The following is a 19,546-nucleotide window of genomic DNA, read 5'->3' on the forward strand; positions in this document are numbered from 1 at the left end:
ATATGTGTCAGAACATGGTGAGGAAGCATGCAGAGTTTCATGGAGATCGGACCATAGCTGGCGCTATAACTGGCAAAAAGCCTTCATTCTTATTAGGGGTTCAAGCATGAAATGCTGAAACCCTATTGTAATTGTAAGGATTCGTAAAACGCATCGTGCAGGCCAAACCGTAAGGCCTAGAGACATGAAACCTGGCCAGATGGTAGGCCTCAGTTTGGGGACAACCTATCAGAGTATGACCCCGAATGGCCCTTAGGTGGCGCTACAGCAACCAAAAGTTCAAAATTGATCATAACTCTTAGACTGTTTGTCCCAGAATCAAGTGTCTTATATCGTTAGAATCCGTGGCTCAAGGCGGACAAAATGGCTATCTCCGATTTTGATGTAGGCAGGGAAAATTGTCTGCTATGTCAAATTTTGTTCAAAACCTACTTTTGCAAACTAGTCCCTGGTTTTTCGCCCGATCGGAACCAAACCAGTCTAGGACAATTCTCTGGACTCTCTAGATCAATAATTATCGAAAACAAGTTGAACTTTTGCATTTGCGTGGCTGTAACAGGGTCATTTAGAAAAGGGGCGTGGCAAAATACACTAAAAAGCCTATAAATCCCAAATGAAAACTCAGAACTCCACCAAAATTGATGAGCATATGTGTCAGAACATGGTGAGGAAGCATGCAGAGTGTCATGGAGATCGGACCATAGCTGGCGCTATAACTGGCAAAAAGCCTTCATTCTAATTAGGGGTTCAAGCATGAAATGCTGAAACCCTATTGTAATTGTAAGGATTCGTAAAACGCATCGTGCAGGCCAAACCGTAAGGCCTAGAGACATGAAACCTGGCCAGATGGTAGGCCTCAGTTTGGGGACAACCTATCAGAGTATGACCCCGAATGGCCCATAGGTGGCGCTACAGCAACCAAAAGTTCAAAATTGATCATAACTCTTAGACTGTTTGTCCCAGAATCAAGTGTCTTATATTGTTAGAATCCGTGGCTCAAGGCAGACAAAATGGCTATCTCCGATTTTGATGTAGGCAGGGAAAATTGTCTGCTATGTCAAATTTTGTCCAAAACCTACTTTTGCGAACTAGTCCCTGGTTTTTCGCCCGATCGGAACCAAACCAGTCTAGGACAATTCTCTGGACTCTCTAGATCAATAATTATTGAAAAAAAGTTGAACTTTTGCATTTGGGTGGCTGTAACAGGGTCATTTAGAAAAGGGGCGTGGCAAAATACACTAAAAAGCCTATAAATCCCAAATGAAAACTCAGAACTTCACCAAAATTGATAAGCATATGTGTCAGAACATGATGAGGAAGCATGCAGAGTTTCATGGAGATCGGACTATAGGTGGCGCTATAACTGGCAAAAAGCCTTCATTCTTATTAGGGGTTCAAGCATGAAATGCAGGAACCCTATTGTAATTGTAAGGATTCGTAAAACGCATCGTGCAGGCCAAACCGTAAGGCCTAGAGACATGAAACCTGGCCAGATGGTAGGCCTCAGTTTGGGGACAACCTATCTGAGTATGACCCCGAATGGCCCATAGGTGGCGCTACAGCAACCAAAAGTTCAAAATTGATCATAACTCTTAGACTGTTTGTCCCAGAATCAAGTGTCTTATATCATTAGAATTCGTGACTCAAGGCGGACAAAATGACTATCTCCGATTTTGATGTAGGCAGGGAAAATTTTCTGCTATGTCAAATTTTGTCCAAAACCTACTTTTGCGAACTAGTCCCTGGTTTTTCGCCCGATCGGAACCAAACCAGTCTAGGACAATTCTCTGGACTCTCTAGATCAATAATTATTGAAAACAAGTTGAACTTTTGCATTTGCGTGGCTGTAACAGGGTCATTTAGAAAAGGGGCGTGGCAAAATACACTAAAAAGCCTATAAATCCCAAATGAAAACTCAGAACTTCACCAAAATTGATAAGCATATGTGTCAGAACATGATGAGGAAGCATGCAGAGTTTCATGGAGATCGGACTATAGGTGGCGCTATAACTGGCAAAAAGCCTTCATTCTTATTAGGGGTTCAAGCATGAAATGCTGAAACCCTATTGTAATTGTAAGGATTCGTAAAACGCATCGTGCAGGCCAAACCATAATGGTGCGTTCACACCGCCGCCGGCGAGAGCGTCAAAGTGGCCGGAAGTCATTCATTTTCAATGGGAGCCCGGCGGCGAGCTCCGGCGAGAGCGGCGCGGCGCGTCTTGGACGATTTGGGCGTCGAGGAGAGTTGGAATCAGGTCAACTTTATGGTAATGAGCTATGACGCGGTTCGGCGGCAACCGGCGGCAACCAATGGGAATGTAGAAGTGCTCCGCTTGAAATGATTCCAGAGAACGCAGTGCTGGAAACTTTGGTTCCGACCACATTAGTTCCCCAGCAAAATAGAGGAGAGGTTGATCATTACGGTAGCGGGTTTCCCTATTATATATATATATATATATATATATATATATATATATATATATATATATATATTCCGCGCAACACCTTTTATATGCAACATTTTCGCGCTAGAAAGCCTTTTTTCAGCAGGAATGCAATTCATTTGCTCAAAACAACACCGATTTGACCAATTGCATGAATGCTGCACTTAAACCTGGACAGTTATTGTAAAGTAGGTTGCACACAAATTAATGTTAATGTTAAAGACCAAGGCTAGCACCTATAAACTTGTTGAAATTAGACTAGCACTTCCGAGAACACAAAAGCCACACCACACAAATGGCTTTTAAATGGTTTATTTCATTAGCAAACATGCAACTATAATTAAGTTAACTTTCACATTTAAATTATTTCATGATGTTATCTTACACGGGTATACCCTACTGTGGTCAGTCTGCACAAATGCCGATTTTAAAAATGCGAACATGATTGTTTGCTTTGCGGCCCCTTTAAATGCAGTTTAAAAAAAGACCAAGCATTCGATCTACGTCAGAGCGGCAGGGTCCACAGATCTTTCTACAGCGTCGAGTGCAGGGCGGCCAGAGCGAAGTTTGACGCTCTCGCCGGCGGCGGTGTGAACGCACAGTAAGGCCTAGAGACATGAAACCTGGCCAGATGGTAGACTCTTAGACTGTTTGTCCCAGGATCAAGTGTCTTATATCTTTAGAATCCGTGGCTCAAGGCGGACAAAATGGCTATCTCCGATTTTGATGTAGACAGGGAAAATTTTCTGCTATGTCAAATTTTGTCCAAAACCTACTTTTGCAAACTAGTCCCTGGTTTTTCGCCCGATCGGAACCAAACCAGAGTTTCATGGAGATCGGACCATAGCTGGCGCTATAACTGGCAAAAAGCCTTCATTCTTATTAGGGGTTCAAGCATGAAATGCTGAAACCCTATTGTAATTGTAAGGATTCGTAAAACGCATCGTGCAGGCCAAACCGTAAGGCCTAGAGACATGAAACCTGGCCAGATGGTAGGCCTCAGTTTGGGGACAACCTATCAGAGTATGACCCCGAATGGCCCATAGGTGGCGCTACAGCAACCAAAAGTTCAAAATTGCTCATAACTCTTAGACTGTTTGTCCCAGGATCAAGTGTCTTATATCGTTGGAATCCTTGGCTCAGGGCGGACAAAATGGCTATCTTCGATTTGCTCGTCCTTCATGCGCCAATTTCGAGTAAATTGCATTTTTTTGAAAAACCTATTTTTGCGAATTTCTCCTAGGTTTTTGGCCTGATTGGAACCAAACCACTGCAAGAATATTCTCTGGAGTCTGACAATCAATAATCATCCAAAAAATTCAAAATTTCAATTAACGGTCGATAAGGGGAACCAAAATATTTGATGGCACCAGGGCCACTTTTACTAAAACGGTTATAAATTGTGAACGGAAAGAGATTTTTTTGCTAAACTTGGGATACATCTTCCTGAGCTCATGATCTCATGAAAAATCATGACAATTGGCCACTTGGTGGCACTATAAAATGGTTATAACTTGTTAGCGGAAAGAGATATTTTCGCTAAATTTGGGACACATGTTCATAAGATCAATCTGAGTTGACATGAAAAAAAATTGTGACAATTGGCCACTTAATGGCGCTATAACAGTGAAAAAATCATGAAAATAGCTATAAGCGCACCCAACTGTTAGTCTACTGAAAATTGGCTTGCAGTGTCTTTGTCCAGGGTGCCATGATAGTCTATGAGTAGCCCATGGTAGACTACTCGCGGACATTGCGTCATCAAGGGGCCCGCCTTGATAATCCTACTTAAGGGCCCAGTGTTGGCTCGTTACGCCACTGAATATAATTGTCTAAACTCCTAATCAAAATTACATATTTACAACAAATTTGACACATATATATGGGCACACTTTGAGTACTACTAATAAAAGTGGTGGAGATCAGGCAAGACTATAAGAATACTCAGGCAAAACGTGCTATAACTGTAAAAACGCTTTAAAACCATATATTTCCTATGGTAAACTGCCTGTATTGGCTGTAAATTGACTTTTTCATCTATTACGGCAGTTGTTAAATGCTTGCTAAATAAAACGTAATGTCTTTTGATGCTTGTGTGCTTCAAGGCCTTAAAGGCCTTAACTGCTTGAACCCCGATAAATGCTGCTTGCAGCTTTAATTGTTATTTAATTATTGTTTTAATGTTATATTATTTAATCTTTTCTAGTCTTGCTGGCTGTAATCTCACTGCTCAGAGTTGTGAGAGTTTGTCATCAGCTCTTCAATCCTCAAACTGTGTCCTGAGAGAGCTGGACCTGAGTAACAATGACCTACAGGATTCAGCAGTGAAGCTGCTTTCTGATGGGCTGAAGAGTCCAAACTGTCATCTGCGGATACTGAGGTATTTAAGAACATATAAAATATAATTTAAAGTCACCCGTTCATAATGTTGGTGTGTGTTTGTAGATGATCTGACTGTTGATGTGTATGTTCTGCTCTCATTCAGTCTTGCTGGCTGTAATCTCACTGATCAGTGTTGTGAGAGTTTGTCATCAGCTCTTCAATCCTCAAACTGTGCCCTGAGAGAGCTGGACCTGACTAACAATGACCTGCAGGATTCAGGTGTGAAGCTGCTCTCTGATGGGCTGAAGAGTCCAAACTGTCAGCTGCAGATACTGAGGTATTTAAGAACATATAAAATATGATTTATAGTCAGCCGGTCATAATGTTGGTGTGTGTTTGTAGATGATCTGACTGTTGATGTGTATGTTCTGCTCTCTTTCAGTCTTGCTGGCTGTAATCTCACTGATCAGTGTTGTGAGAGTTTGTCATCAGCTCTTCAATCCTCAAACTGTGTCCTGAGAGAGCTGGACCTGAGTAACAATGACCTGCAGGATTCAGGTGTGAAGCTGCTCTCTGATGGGCTGAAGCGTCCAAACTGTCATCTGCAGATACTGAGGTATTTAAGAACATATAAAATATAATTTAAAGTCAGCCGGTCATAATGTTGGTGTGTTTGTAGATGATCTGACTGTTGATGTGTGTGTTCTGCTCTCTTTCAGTCTTGCTGGCTGTAATCTCACTGATCAGTGTTGTGTGAGTTTGTCATCAGCTCTTCAATCCTCAAACTGTGTCCTGAGAGAGCTGGACCTGAGTAACAATGACCTGCAGGATTCAGGAGCAAAGCTGCTCTCTGATGGGCTGAAGAGTCCAAACTGTCAGCTGCAGATACTGAGGTATTTAAGAACATATAAAATATGATTTATAGTCAGCCGGTCATAATGTTGGTGTCAGTTTGTAGATGATCTGACTGTTGATGTGTGTTTTCTGCTCTCTTTCAGTCATTCTATTTGACATGATAATCATTATTGAATTGAGCCATGAGACCAGTGCAGATTCACACACCTATTAAGCACATTACACTGGGGGTGTGCAATATTGAAAAAAATAATACCTCAATATTTTCTGGGATTTTGTTGATGAACTATAATTGTATGATATTTTACTGAGTGTGTGTCTTTTGGTCTGGTATCTTGTCTGGTTTAGAACTGTCATGGAGAGCTGACTCCCAAAGATTTTCATGTTCTTCATATTCTGTGCATTGGTCTATAGCAGCAGTGACAGAAATAATGTTTTCCATGAAGTGACAATATTTGACCCCTTATATTTGAACAATGACAATTAAAACGTGGATACAATGGTTTTAATAGTGATAGCTACTACGATTAAATACGACTACAATCAAGAATATATGTATATACAAAATAGGGAAAGTAACGAAAGAGAAGAAAGGGGATAGAAATAGAGGGAAGACAGAGAAATGCAATTTCACCGACAAATAACCACAGAGAGCCAGCAACGAATATCGCCTGAAAACAGGGGTACAAATCTTTTAACGCAGAGCTCGATAAGATATACTTGCATGGGGTTTTGTGTTGAATCAAGCAAGATGCGTGCGTTGGAGTTTCTCAAAGTGTTCGTGCGCTGAAGCTCTCTCTCCGTCAGGTCCTTTGGTCATTCCGCGGGAGATTCAAAGGTTAAAGCGAGTGTCTTTGCCGAGAAGAGAGGGGAAAGAAGTTGTCTCGTCTAGTCCTTGCAAGTTGACTGAGCGCTGATGTGCTCGAGTTATTGTCCTTTAAAGCCCGCTAACCCACGCCCATCTTCTCTGAGATGACCAATCGTAGATGTGGATTGGAGGCGGGAAAAGTCCCTTTGTTTGGACTTTTATCACTACTGGAATGTTCTTGCTTGGCAGGCTGAACGAATACGGTTTCGCTCCAAAAGGACTAAACATACTAACAGTATATTTCATAATCATACATTTTGCGTCATTGACTAAGACCGGAAAAGAGAAACCTATAAACACCAAACATGCCCTAACTTAAATGCATAAAAGACAGTGTACCTCTTTTACAGGGCCATTTTGAGCATTCAAGAGGGCCTTTACATCACATAAACATAAGGAACATAGGGAGCATGCATATACTTAGGAAATCATCATATACCGTATTTCCTCAAATTAAAGCCGGGGCCTTTATTTACCTGAACTGCAGAAGGTCACCGGCTTTTATTTGAAGCGGGCTTTTATTAGGGGCAGGCCTGTATTTCAAATTCCATCTATTTGAAAAAAATAATTGTTTTAAATAAAGCGTTTTAAATGAAAAGCGATTGCGTTCCAGAGGACAGATATCATCAGGGGCGCGGGAGTGTGGTGGTTTCAAAGGTGTGTGCGTTGAGAGAGCGGTAATATTTCCTCCAGTGGAGATCAAGCGTCTTTCTGGAGATCCCGTTAATTTCTGAAGCTCATTCCGCTCAGCACCGTGCGCTCAACCCAACTCCCTTTGTGAACTGCTGGATCAAATATAGGCCTATCTGAAATAAATAGTAAGGGCTGCCCCTGACTAAAGTTTTTTTTCCTTTTCTAGTAGGCTAGTTCATTTAAGCCGGCGCTGCCGCCTCCCCCTCATATCTGTTATTGGCTATTTGCTTGTTATTTATTAAATCCGGGCAATTTGGTTGATAAAACATAGATTAAAATTAAGATACAATTTATACAAAACGAAATGTACTTTTGTGATATATTTGTTGTTCTTTCGTGTTTTATAGACTCGATTTAAGCTCGTTATTTTTCTGACCCAACTAATGCGTGCACTTTTCTCCGTTATGGAGCAATTCGATTTTGATTTTGCATATTGCTTTTTAAACGTTCGTTCGAGTAGTTCAACTTTACAATATTTCAATAACATAATTTATTTTGAAGCCTATGTGTCAGGGTTCTGTCACTTCGGTCTAGTTCACTCTTGGTTTGTGACAGAGCCCTGACACTCCTGTATTGTTTGTCTTGCCTTGTGTGAGCGCGCAGCTTTGAGCATGCTCAAGCTGCGTGCTCTTCTGTCCTTGTGTTTTGTGTGCGGGGCGTGGTGTTCGGATCCCAGCACTTCGGTCTAGTTTGGGTTTCAGTTTTGTGTTGGGATTCGGACATTCATGCTCCGCGTGTTTGTTTTGTCCTGTGAGCGTGTGCTCTTCTGTCTGTGTGTTCTGTGTAGCACACGGTTCATGTCTTCATCGGCCGTGTGCTTTCATGTTTTGTCTTATGTTGTGTAGCACGTGGTTGGTGTATTTTCACTGGCTACGTGCTACGTCATGTTGTCATGTTTTGTGTGAACATGCAGCTGATGAGTTCTCATTAGCTGCATGTTCATGTCATGTTTGGTGTGAGCACATGTCTTGTCAAGTGTTTCTTTGTGCTCATGTCTATTGTCTAACCCCGCCCACCTTGTTTCCTGATTATTGGTTAATTTGCCCCACCTGTCTTCCCTCGTTACCCTCCTTTGTTTGTTCCCTATTTAATCTCCTTGTGTTTGCAGTCCAGTGCTGAATCGTCGTCGTATGTACCTCCTGTTTCCCTGCTCCCTTCAAGTCAAGTCAAGCCAAGAAAAGTCAAGTCAAGTCAAGTCTGTTTTTCCCCCTCGGGGTAGTTTTGTTTTGTCTTGTTTTTTGTTTTATTATTATCATTAAAAAGCCCTTTCCTCTGCATCCTTGAGTCCTCGCTCCTTTCCCTTCACCAACCCTGACAGAACGATCCCGCCAAAATGAGGACTCAGCAGAAGAAGGGCTCACCCCATCCACCAGCCTCCACTGTCTCCAGCCCTCTCTACCAGCGCATGCTCCAGTTCAGGGCCTTGAGCTCCCTTCACCAAGAGGGGGCTGATCTAAGAAGGTTTGCCCTGGAATTCAGCAGCGCTGCTGAGGGTCTGGGGTTCAACGACGCTGCTCTCAAGGACCTTTTCAACTACGCCCTTGATGAGCCCCGTGACTGGTGGGTTATGAGAGCGCTGGATCACCTGACATTTGGGGAATTTGTGGAGTTTCTCTTTCACCAGGTGACTAAGTCAGCCATTGATGCTGCAGCTCCTCCAGCGGCGGCTGTCAGCACTGCAGCTCCCCCAGAGGCGGCAGTCAGTGGAAGCCCCAGCCCTCCGATGAAACGGAGTAGGAGGAGGAAAAGGAACCGGCCCGACTCAACTGTCTCCAATCCAGTGGGGGCAACACACCCTGCAGGTTTGCCCATGTTGTGTGTGTCCGCTGCAGGTTTGCAAGAGTTGGCCGAAGACTCTGCAGCATCCACAGAGGCGGCTGTAGACGCTGTAGTGCCCCCGGAGGCAGCCGAAGAGGCTGCAGCTTCCCCGGAGGCGGCCATAGAAGCTGCAGCACCCCCAGAGGCGGCTGTAGAAGCTGCAGCACCCCCAGAGGCGGCCGTAGAAGCTGCAGCACCCCCAGAGGCGGCCGTTGAAGCTGCAGCACCCCCAGAGGCGGCCGTAGAAGCTGCAGCACCCCCAGAGGCGTCCGTCAGCACTGCAGTTCCCCCAGAGATGGCCGAAGAGGCTGCAGCTCCCCCGGAGGTGGTAAGCACCCGACCACCGCCTCGTTCTCGGAGGAGGGGGAGGAGGAGGAGGATGAAGGCTTCCTTCATCCTACATGGCCCAGAGGCCATCCCAGAGCTTGCTGCCGGCCCAGAGGCGCCACCCAGGCGTCTTGCCCTGCCCGAGCCACCCAGGCGTCTTGCGCTGCCCGCACCACCCATTTGCTTTGCCCTGCCAGCCACAGCCCCTGACCCGAGGCCGGTGAGGTCTCCGGCCCCTGATCAATGTCTGGTATTGACTCTGTCTCCTGTCCTGCATCTGGTCATGCCTCTGGCTCCCGTCCTGATTCCTGTGAGGGGCCCAGTCAGCCTTTCAGACCCGCCAGAGCCTGCCTGGTCCGTCCCTCCGGCACCACCCTGGCCTTCAGCCAGGACTCCTGACCCGCCGGAGCCTGCCTGGTCCGTCCCTCCGGTACCACCCTGGCCTTCAGCCAGAACTCCTGAACCACTGGTGGCCGCCTGGTCCATCCCTCCGGTCCCACCCTGGTCCTCTGCCAGGACTCCAGATCTGCCGGAGCCCGCCTGGACTGTCCCTCCGGCACCGCCCTGGTCATCTGCCGGGGGCCCTGACTGGCTGGAGTCACCCTGGTGCGTCCCTCCTGCTCCGCCCTGGCCTTCTGCCGGGACTCCAGACTCGCCTGAGCCTCCCTGGCTCAACCCCCCCGTCCCTCCCTGGTCTATGCTAGTGATGTTCTTTGCTGTCCTGCTGGCTCTGACTTGGCTCCCCTCCCTCCCTCCCCTCTTTGTCTCTGTGTTTTGATTTTCCTGTCTTGTGTTTGGTCTGTGTATCTGTCTTGTGTTATCTTGTTCCTGTTTTGTTTTGGTGTCCCTCGTTAGGGACGCCAGGTGGCGTCCCTTTTGATGGGGGGTAGTGTCAGGGTTCTGTCACTTCGGTCTAGTTCACTCTTGGTTTGTGACAGAGCCCTGACACTCCTGTATTGTTTGTCTTGCCTTGTGTGAGTCACTGTTGGTATCACCTGTTGGTTTCTTGAAAAATCTGAATAATGGATGCCACTGTGTCCTGGCTGAGTTTTGGCTGTACTCGTTCACCAGCCTCTCTGTATGATAGCCTGTGGTTTATGACATGGTCTATGATAGTAGCTCTTATTTCATCAGTTACCCTAAATATACCTTTGCCCTTGTCCAGGCATTCCTCTCCCTTGGCCTTGTCCCACTCCTCTCCCTTGTCCTGGTACTCATCTTCCTCTCCCTCATGCAGGCCTTTTTCTGACTTTCTTCGTGTTGCACTATATTGTTCCTTTTTCACACAAGAGCAGCCCAAATAGCAAAAGTTATGCATTTTAAAGCAAAAACACACTAGTGTAAACAAAGCCACAGATGGGACATTCACAGACAGCACATTCTCTTTGTCTTGTTGTGGCTTTAATGACAGAAAACGCAGATGCTACATTAATTGATTAATGTGAAATAAAATTTGATTATGTCCTCAAAGCTTGCAGTCAGACCAATGGTCTGGCCATGCCTCTAACACACACTCACACAAATTCACGTACACATGCACTCACAAACACACACTCACACATTCGCACACACACAGTAAATTAATCAATTTTAAAACCTCAGCACATTTAAAACCTCAGCCAATGAAATATCACAGTTAAACAGAGAAACTTCATCATTCACAGAAATGTAAATGTGAATTTCTGGAGGACTGCATGTATTAATTTTTTTTAAGTGTGTTTATTGAATTACTACTGATATGTTTAATTGAGTAGCATTATTGCTGATATTTGAAAATCCAGTGTGTTTTAATGTGTTAATAAGACCAATATGAAAATGTTTTTTGGTGAGACATATAAAGAGAACTAGATAGATGATGAGGCTGTTTTGATCCATCTGTAGGTTGTCTGGCTGTATGGTGACAGAGGACGGCTGTGGTTTTGTGTCTTCAGCTCTGAGTTCAAATCCCTCACACCTGAGAGAGCTGGATCTGAGCTACAATCACCCAGGAGATTCAGGAGTCAAGCTGCCCTCTGACAAACTGGAGGATCCAAAATGCTCACTACAGATACTCAAGTGTGTCAAACACTGATACTGACCTAATGAATGCATGTGTGCATGATGTATATTTACATTAATGTGTGTTTGTGTGTTTATAGTGTTGATCACGGAGAGGAGATAAGGATCACAGCAGGACCACGAAAGTGTATGTCTACACACACACACACACACACAAACACACACACAAACACACACACACATGTTGGATTTTTGTATCTTTAACTTCTATTGTTTTTATACTGATGTAACATATTTTCTGTCCCCTAAGCCCATACCCCTAAACCTACCCTTCACAGAAAACTTTCTCCATTTTTACAATTTTAAATAAGCATAATTTATAAATTTTTCTCATTTGAACCACTGGCTGGTCCCCACAATGATCTCTGGTTTTACTACCAAATGTCCTCACAATAGAGCCCAGCTAACAAAATGAGCCCATTTTCAAAACACTGTGGGAACGTTGATTTGAAATGGTTCTATAATGTTAAAATGGCTGGTTTTCTTGTTATTAATTGAATGTTGTTTAAATGTTACAGTAACACCAGTACAACATGCAAGAATGAGAAGACTTTTACAAGAAAGTTAAGGTTATACTTCCACACAATTAAGAATCATGTAATTGCAAATTTTTTAAATAGTTTTCTATTGGCTGTGAGCATTTTGTGCTCTTTATGCGCCCTGGGCACATTGCGTTTTAAAGGAGTGATGAATTGAGAAATCAACTTCAAACCTCAACTTGTGATCCGATTCATGGAGCTAAACGGATCGCGCTACGGAGCAATAAGCATGCCGGTTCTAGCTCACGTGTGTAAGAAATTGCACTAGGGATGGGCGATATGGCCTAAAATCCATTTTGCGATATACATTGCAGCCTCTTGCGATAAATATATATATATTGCAATATATAAATTATAAAAGATCCATTTTAGAACAAGTTACATAGACCCTAAGGAAAGCCAAACGATAAGGAAACATATTTCAAACAAAGTTTCTTACCTGCAGCCTAATGTAACGTATTTGGTTTTCAAAATTTTGTTCTCTTAATGAAATGAAAACTGGTGTCTTGTTAATGAAGGATCGGATACTGTGAATTAGGGAATAGGTGTAACATGAATCCACTGGAGAGGCAAGTTTGTGAACCCAAGTGCAGTGTATTCCAAAATCAAAATTCAAAACATAAAAAGAAGACTTGACTTGGCAATACAAAAACAGACTAGACTAGACTTGACTTGACTTTACAACAGAAACTCACCATCAGTGGTTACACGATCAATATCAGACAAAGACACATGGCAAACATGAGGGCTTAACCCTCTCGAGTCGAAGGTTGCGCCGGTGCGATCGGCTCTCTTTTTTTCTTATCAGTGCCAAAGAGACTCAAATAACTGTCGTTTTTATCATTCAGGCAATTGTTATACATCATTATAAGTTTCTGTTAAATGTAAATATTTTTTGTACAGTCACAATAAAAACAAAATGTTTTGCTTTTTGCAAAATAAAGAAAACAAACATGATGCGCGATCTGCAGCTTCTCTCAAAGACATTAATTCAGGTAGTCTTCAGAAAAGGACCTCTAGCTTAGTGAATACTTGTCTCACAAACATGAGCCATATGTCTAAAGAAACGTTGAAATGTCAGGTTTTGAACAATATAAACCAAATCGAAAACAAATATGCTGCGTTTATGTAATCTTGTTGAAAAGTGATAGATGTCAGTCTTTCGCGAGCCAGTTCATTATCCGCTAATGCGGCCACGCCCACGGAGCACGCGCTTTATTGAGATTCAAATACTGAGACGGCCACACATCAACTCAAATAAACACATCAAGTACTGCTATAGCCTACTTCAGCTACATCGTTTTGACACGCTTTGAGAAGAAAAGCTCATGAAGAAACCTAATGAAAAGCTGTTCATTTCTTAAAGCAAGGCCTGATTGTAAGGTAGGCTTTATTCTGTTAAGTTTATTCTGTTAGCATCTGTGAATATTAAAAGCACAAAGACCGTTTAAATATGAATCCTGCTGCATGTCATACATGCAAGACTGTTTAGACAAGATTTATTTGGCCTGTTTTGGACAGATTATAATGTGTTTATTGTAAAAGAGCCTAGTGTCACAGCAATAAAGCTTTAATTCACAAAAGTCTGCTCAGATGCTATAAATATAGTACCAGTCAAACGTATCTTTCTTCATATTGATGTTTAAATATTATAGCCTAATGTTTTTTTTCTTAAATCAAATGGTAAATGGTAAATGGACTGCATTTATATAGCGCTTTTAACAGACCTACGGCCATCCAAAGCGCTTTACATTTTGCCTCACATTCACCCATTCACACACTCATTCACACACCGACGGCGGTGTCAGCCATGCAAGGCGCCATCCAGCTCGTCGGGAGCAGCTGGGGTTAGGTGTCTTGCTCATGGACACCTCGGCACTTGGTCAGGCGGAACCGGGGATCGAACCACCAACCTTCCGGTTTGTAGACAACCTACATGAACCACTGAGCCACTGCCGCCCCATCAAGATGCATTTACTACATAAGTACAATTTTCAGCTAAATAAGAAGAGCATTTTTTGCAGTGTAGTCAAATCTTTTGATCATTTAAAATATAATAGGCATTTGTTGACTACATTCTAAATGATTCTGGATTTTTGTTTTGTAGAAAGTGAATTGGTTTCTTTACAGTGAATTTCGTTTTTGTTGAAAAAATGCTTAGTAAATTTTGTCCTGTTTCAAGTCTAAATATTTAAACATTCTTAAATCAAGATGCATTTACTAGATAAGTACAATGTAATGTCCTTTGTCCCCCCCCCTTAAACCGCTTGCTGCATCTCTTGTTTTTATAGGAGCGCTCTGAGCACCTGAAGTTGAAAAAAAATCAACTCTGATTAGAAAAGCACACAATGTCATTTGCTGTTTTTTCCCATTGTCTTGGGATGTGACGAGATCTTGTGCGATATTGTCATGACAGAGTGTGAGGTTGAAGTTTTGTTTTGCTTTTTATAGAAATAAAAACATGATTTAATTTTTGGATTGCCATTGTCCAATCACATGAACGGAGAGGCGGGTCTTCTGTTGTGGTGATGGAAGTTTACAGTGGCTTGGAACATCCGGAGACTGCAATGATTGAGGAGAAACTTGTGGTGGCTATCACGGGTTACCCGGAGCTGTATGACTTCACAAACCACAACTACCACAGTGCAAAACCAAAGATTCTAGAGCGCTCGTGCTATGATCCTCGATTAGACTGACAGGACAGCTGATTCGGTGGTTACCTAGCAACATAAAGAAAACACAGCAAACTCCTGTAGGATTACAAATTTAGGAAGGTACATAAAACAGTTCCTGTTTTCTAAAATGAACACCATTTGTCTTTAGCCCCTGAGTGATTGGATTAGTATCTGTCCATTTGAGTGACACTGTTGTGCTGATTGAATCAGGACTGATGACAGGAATGTTTGGCGTGTGTCCCTATTTTCTATACAACATTTGCATTGTATTGTTCAGAGTGCCTCCTCCCCTGCTGTAATCCCTCCCCCTGAAATGTAGATAAATTACAATGTTTGGTACAGTTAAGTTAGACTTGATGACCTCAGCGGAAAGACAGCACGTTCTCATTAAAGAATCCTGCTGAAGAAAAAACCTATCCAAGTCTCCTGGTGTCTTCTTCAAACGAGGAAAAGAAAAGTTCACAACAGTTTTGGTGCCTGTGACCCGGATAGAGCTACTCACCTGAACTCCAGAATCCAGATTGCAACTTCAAGCTCAAGCTGAACAAAGATTTCCAGACTGAATTCTTTCTGTACAACCAAGGGTTGGTGAGTCACTCTATCCAAAAAAACCTTTAAGACCAGTACAAAATTGTTTTCCTCTGCGCTGCCAGAGAAGAGTTATCAGACAGCTGTAGGTTTGGTTAACTAAGTTACCCTCTAAAAAGTTTGTTTTAGAGATGAAAGTTACCCTCTGTTTTCAGGTAGGCAAGATTAGCATTCACAAGCTAATAGTTGTTTAGCCTTTGTTTTGGCAGGGAAGAATTGTTCAGCCTCTGTTATCAGGCAGGGAAGATTAGCATACTGGCAAATTTTTTTGTGTTTGTCCTTAGTTTTTGTGTTTGCCTCTTCATAGAGAAGGTTAGCATCACGTGCTAATAATTGGTTTTGCCTCTGTTTTAGGCAGGGAAGATTAACATTTAGTTAATATTTGTGTTGTCCTCTGTTTTGCCAAAGAAAGTTAACAATAGTTGAGCTGTGTTAACTAGTCTGTTGATCAGAGAAGTCAGTGTTTTTGATTGTGTGGTAACAAAAAAACTCACAAAATGTTTAGAAAGAATGCTTGACTGATCCCCACAACTGAAAAAGGTGGTCTCGCAGCTCCTTTGTGGACAGAAAGTGATTTCAAATCAAAGTTAGGAGTGCAGATGGATTTAATTGTCACAGAGAAAGTTAAGCAAGAACTAACGCAGAAATATGAGATCCATCCAGACAAAACTTGGTCGATTGATGAATGTAAAAAAGTTTTAGGAGCATGTATTCGCAAGAACAATGTGAAAGGCATTATTTGTTGTCACAGAGAATTTGTTTTAGCAATAGCTACAGAACAGTCTAAACAGAACAATGAGCTCCGGGCTAGAATATCTTCTTTGACTAAGAAATTACACCTCAACAAAGCTGTAGAGAAAACTGATGTGAATGAAGTTAGTCAGACTGATAAAGTTTATCCTGACTTGCAAGCTCTCTTTGAAACAGATGTAGCCATTCAATCAGTATCTGATGTGCCTGTTGATTCAGTGAAAGTATGTGGCGCTAAGAAACGGTCTCAGGGAATTGAGGGAACTGAAAGTGTTCCTACCAACTCTTCTGTTGTCCAAATACAAGCTGTTGCCAAAGCGCTAGGACCCAAAGATATCGAAAGACTATCCCAGAGTTTTCCCTCAGCACGCACAGATTTTTCTGAATTTAGAAGGGCGTTGATCAGTAAATTGCGTCTTTACGACATGTCGTTGCCGGAAGTTACACAGCTGATGTCACAGATTCTAACTGAATCTGAATTCAACAGTTTTGAATCTGCTGTTACTTCCGAACTGCAACATGCCAGTAAGGGCAATTTGAGAGAAGGTGTTGTAAAAATCCTAAAAAATCTCTTAGGACCTAAAATAGATTGGTCGAAAATTACTAGATGTGTACAAAAGAAAGGAGATACTATAAGTGAATACACTGAAATATTTTGTCAGGTAGCTGCAACTTACAGTGGAATAGTGGAGGATTCTGAAAGTGTACTAGATGATAGAGGAGCTCTAATCCGTATTTGGGCAGATGGTCTTATAGCTGAGTACAGATCAGCCTTGCCATTCCTAGATGTTACGTGGGCTAACTGAACTCTCAGAAGTAACCTAGACAGGTTAGCTACATACGAAAGAGATGCTGATGTTAAAACCCAAGTGAGAATAGCAGCAGCTTCGTTTAACCCAACGAAACAAGACAATAGATGGACTAAAAAAGAAAGTACATGCCACTACTGTGGAAAATTAGGGCATTGGGAGAAAGAATGTAGGAAGAAGTCGCAAGATAATAAAAGAAATAGAATGCATAATTCTGCTCCTTCTCAGCCGGCTTACAACCCTGATGTAGTTCCGCAAGTGTCCACTGAAACTTTAGGACAGCTCGTTCAGGCTCTTCTAAGAGCACAACAAGACCAGGAAAAAAACTAATTGCTGGGGCTGTGAGTAGCTACCTTTCACCTGTAATCCATCACAATGACAAAAGAATTTTTGTGAAAGGTAGCATACAAGAGAGAGAGATAGATTTTTTGCTTGATACAGGTGCAGAAATTACAGTAATTCCTACAAAATTGGCTGAAGATTTAAACATTCCGTACAAGAAAACTAAACTTTCTTTAACTGGTGTAATTGGTGAAGATTCCGTTTTGTATGAAACTCCGTCCATAGAGGTACAGTTAGGCCCAAAGACTCTGACTACAAAATTGCTTTGTGCTCCATTAAACACAGGTGCAATTCTAGGCATGGATCTACTCAGACAAGTACATTTAACTTTAGACATGTCCTCAGAATCTACTAGCATAAAAGTCTCCTCAGCACAAGTTTCTACCAATAAAGAAGCCACTCCTGAGTATAATTTCTTACAGAATCATCCAATTTGGGATAAAGACAAAGATGATTGTGGGTTTTTGACAGGCGAGGAACCAGTCATATTGACAGGAACTCCACCTCCTGTAACCAAACAATATCCACTCAATAAGGAAGCTATACAGGGAATCAAACCTATTGTAGAAAAATTGCTGGAGCAAGGAGTGCTAGTTAAAACCAACAGTCCCTGTAACTCACCCACATGGCCCATAAAAAAATCCAATGGGACATGGAGATTGACCATAGATTACAGAGTAGCCAATAAACATATTGATAAAATCACCCCTCTAGTAGCAGATCCATCTACAATTTGTAATGGTTTACCATTAGATTGTAAGGTTTTTTCAGTAATCGATATGTCTAATGGATTCTTTTCTGTACCCTTGCACTCTGACAGCCAGGCGTGGTTAGCTTCACAGTTGACTATGAGCAGTACAAGTGGACACGGTTGCCACAGGGATTTCAAAATTCCCCAACAATATACCATCAGGCTGTCATACGTGATTTGTGTGACCCAAAATGTCCAGTCAAACAGTCCACAATGATACAATATGTCGATGATATTTTGATTGCCTCTACAGATCATGAGGTACATCAAACTGAATTGAAAGCATTGTTGGACTATTTGCAGGAAAAAGTACACAAATGCAGCTTTCACAAAGCTCAAATTGCTAAAAACCAAGTCACATTTCTGGGCCAGACAATTGGTGCAGGAAATAGATCTATTACACAGGATCGAGCAGCTTCTGTCAAAGCCATACCTCCGCCTAATACAATTAAAACTCTCCGATCATTTTTAGGAACAGCAGGTTACTGTAGACCTTGGATTGAAGAATATGCCTCAATTGCACAGCCTCTCTATGACTTGTTGAAAGGCCAAGTTAAAGATTCTGATACTGTTCGTATGGAAGAAATTCAGCTCAAAGCTTTCAATGATTTGAAGAGAGCACTATGTCAAGCACCAGCATTAGGAATTGCTCAATCTGATAGGCTCTTTGTGCTTTATGTACATGAACACTTAGGATTCATGACTGCATGTCTAATGCAAGATCATGGGGGCAGTTTACGCCCAATTCATTACTATTCTGGTAAACTTGACATAGTCGCTCAAGGGATGGGCCCTTGTCTTAGAGCAGTGCAGGCAGTTCATCTAGCCCTTCAGGCTTCATCAGGAATGGTGTTAGGACAGACGATAAATGTAAGATGCCCGCACGAAGTGTCCGCACTAATGAATCAAGCAAAAGTCACTTGTGTCACCTCCTCTCGTTGGGGAAATTGGTTAACGACCCTCACAGCCCCGAACATTGTTTTACAGCGTGCACCAGTCACGAACCCATCCTCATGTATGATGTCAGCAATGACTGAAGTTTTGTTAGAGGATGACATGACTCATGATTGTGTTACGCTTACATACGCAGCTACGAGTGAAATAGCAGAAACTCCCATTGAGAATGCAGAAATGAAGTTGTTTGTTGATTGTTCAGCTCAAGTAATTGAAGGTAACAGACGAGCAGGTTATGCAGTTACTTCTACCATTGAAGTGGTGGTTTCAGGTCGTCTTCCAGATCATTTTTCAGCTCAAGCTGCAGAACTAGTAGCCTTAACTAGAGCATGCACGCTAGCGTCAGGATCGGTTGCAAATATCTACACTGATTCCAGGTATGCTTTTGGGGTAATACATGATTTTGGTGTCATTTGGCAAAGTAGACAGTTTCTAACTTCTGCTGGGTCCCCCATAAAGCATGCTGGATTAGTAAAAGATCTAATGTTTGCCATGAAACTTCCAAAGACATTAGCGGTGATCAAAGTGAAAGCACATCTCACAACTAATACTATGGAAGCTAAAGGTAATGGTCTTGCTGATGTAGCTGCTAAACAAGCTTGTTCCTATGCAACTGTGCAAGTGTGTTCAGGTAGTGCAGTACATAAGACAATTTTGCCTCCTGAATCAATCATTGATTTGTACAAAGACGTTCCTCTATATGAAGCATGGACATGGTTAGACAAAGGAGCCACCATGGATTCATTCGGTTGC

At 42.4% G+C, this 19,546-nt stretch overlaps 1 protein-coding gene across 1 annotated transcript in view; it reads left to right on the top strand.

Annotated features, from left to right (window-relative positions):
• The window catches only part of LOC307134789 (protein NLRC3-like), a gene marked incomplete at both ends in the record, with an annotated part of 36,088 nt that overhangs the window by 7,744 nt on the left and 8,798 nt on the right, over nt 1-19,546 (top strand). Inside the window, 6 exons of the mRNA XM_079830786.1 lie at nt 4,651-4,824; nt 4,930-5,103; nt 5,209-5,382; nt 5,486-5,659; nt 11,209-11,382; nt 11,466-11,512. Of these exons, the coding sequence (XP_079686912.1) occupies nt 4,651-4,824; nt 4,930-5,103; nt 5,209-5,382; nt 5,486-5,659; nt 11,209-11,382; nt 11,466-11,512 (917 nt within the window). The remainder of the gene's footprint in view (nt 1-4,650; nt 4,825-4,929; nt 5,104-5,208; nt 5,383-5,485; nt 5,660-11,208; nt 11,383-11,465; nt 11,513-19,546) is intronic.

Source organism: Gobio gobio (genome assembly GCF_949357685.1).
Source record: "Gobio gobio genome assembly, chromosome: 12".
NCBI lineage: Eukaryota > Metazoa > Chordata > Actinopteri > Cypriniformes > Gobionidae > Gobio > Gobio gobio.